At 59.1% G+C, this 1,329-nt stretch overlaps 1 protein-coding gene across 1 annotated transcript in view; it reads right to left on the reverse strand.

Annotated features, from left to right (window-relative positions):
- Positions 1-1,329, reverse strand: part of SRL (sarcalumenin) — a gene marked incomplete at its 5' end in the record, with an annotated part of 3,298 nt that overhangs the window by 1,752 nt on the left and 217 nt on the right. The window contains 2 exons of the mRNA XM_010144581.1: positions 352-585; positions 1,311-1,329. The exon at positions 1,311-1,329 is cut by the window's right edge and continues 1 nt beyond it. Coding sequence (XP_010142883.1) covers positions 352-585; positions 1,311-1,329 — 253 coding nt within the window. The remainder of the gene's footprint in view (positions 1-351; positions 586-1,310) is intronic.

A 1,329-nucleotide genomic window follows, 5' to 3' on the forward strand; every position in this document is an offset into this window, starting at 1 on the left:
CCATGGGCAGAGAAACGTCACCATCCCCTCCAACACAAGACCCCTTTTGTAGTCTCGGTCACTTCCCCGTTGTGCTTCAGCCGTCTCTGTCATCTCACATCGCTACAGCATCTTTTCTGGAGTCTCTTAGATGAACCCAGTAACCCCCTACCTCGTTCTTGCTGCTTGCGGTTCTCAATAATGCCCGGCGTGTCCACGAAGGTGACTCGGAGAAACGTCACCATCCCCTCCAACACAAGACCCCTTTTGTAGTCTCGGTCACTTCCCCGTTGTGCTTCAGCCGTCTCTGTCATCTCACATCGCTACAGCATCTTTTCTGGAGTCTCTTAGATGAACCCAGTAACCCCCTACCTCGTTCTTGCTGCTTGCGGTTCTCAATAATGCCCGGCGTGTCCACGAAGGTGACTCGTTCCAGGATTTTGTGGGGCACCTCGATCCCAATGAGCTTCTCCAGGAAGTTCTGCCCAAACTTCTCCAGTGGCGAGAAGGAGCGGGCGCTGTCAGCAGCCATCACGATGCCCTCGATGGTCTTCAGCTTGGGGCCGTGCATGATGACGGTGAATTCGGAGGTGGTGGGTTCTGCCCCTGCACAGCAACGAGAGCAGCAGCAGAGCTGTGAAATCCACGCCGGGCAACAGCCGTCACAGGGCTGGCCTGGGACAAGCTGGGGAGCTAAGGAGCATCGCTTGCTTGCCAAGAGATGCTGGGGGAAGGCAAGCAGTGGGGCTATGAAATTTTTGCCAAACCTCTTGAGAAAATGCCATCGGGGCTGTTTTCTGTGGGGATTGGTTGTTCTGGAAGCGGCTTGACTGCACAAGGCTCCCTGGAGAACCAGCTGCCAGCACCGCGGCACAGAGCTGGCCACCGACATCTGCCCTCTGCTGCCAGGTGACAGCCGTGGGAGCAGGGAGGAGGGAACGGAAGGGCTCCGCTTCTGCGAGGGCGAATTACTTGGCTCCACGTGAGGAGGGAAGGGGAGAAGACAACGGCAAATTGCCCTTGTGATGAGACGGCCGCTCTCAGCCAGGGTCCAGGGCCGTGAGCCCTGTGCTGTGGGATGGGGATGCTGCAGGGAGAGATGTCCTGCTCCTCCTCCCTGGGGAGGGTGGACAGGCCCTGGGCTGTGGTGGGGAACCTCTCCCTCCCTCTGGCGGCGCAGCCTGATGGCACGGAACAGATCACAACCTCCTTGCTGTAACAAGGGGGATTGGAGAGACGCAGCCGGGAGTCGCTGGCCACACAGATGCAGAAACGCGGGTGCCAGCTCCCCCTTGGTAGAGCGGGAGGGGGCGGGGAGGTGCGCGTGGTACCTGTGTACAGCTGGTAGGG

The sequence above is a fragment of the Buceros rhinoceros genome, unplaced genomic scaffold (assembly GCF_000710305.1).
Source record: "Buceros rhinoceros silvestris isolate BGI_N320 unplaced genomic scaffold, ASM71030v1 scaffold16991, whole genome shotgun sequence".
NCBI lineage: Eukaryota > Metazoa > Chordata > Aves > Bucerotiformes > Bucerotidae > Buceros > Buceros rhinoceros.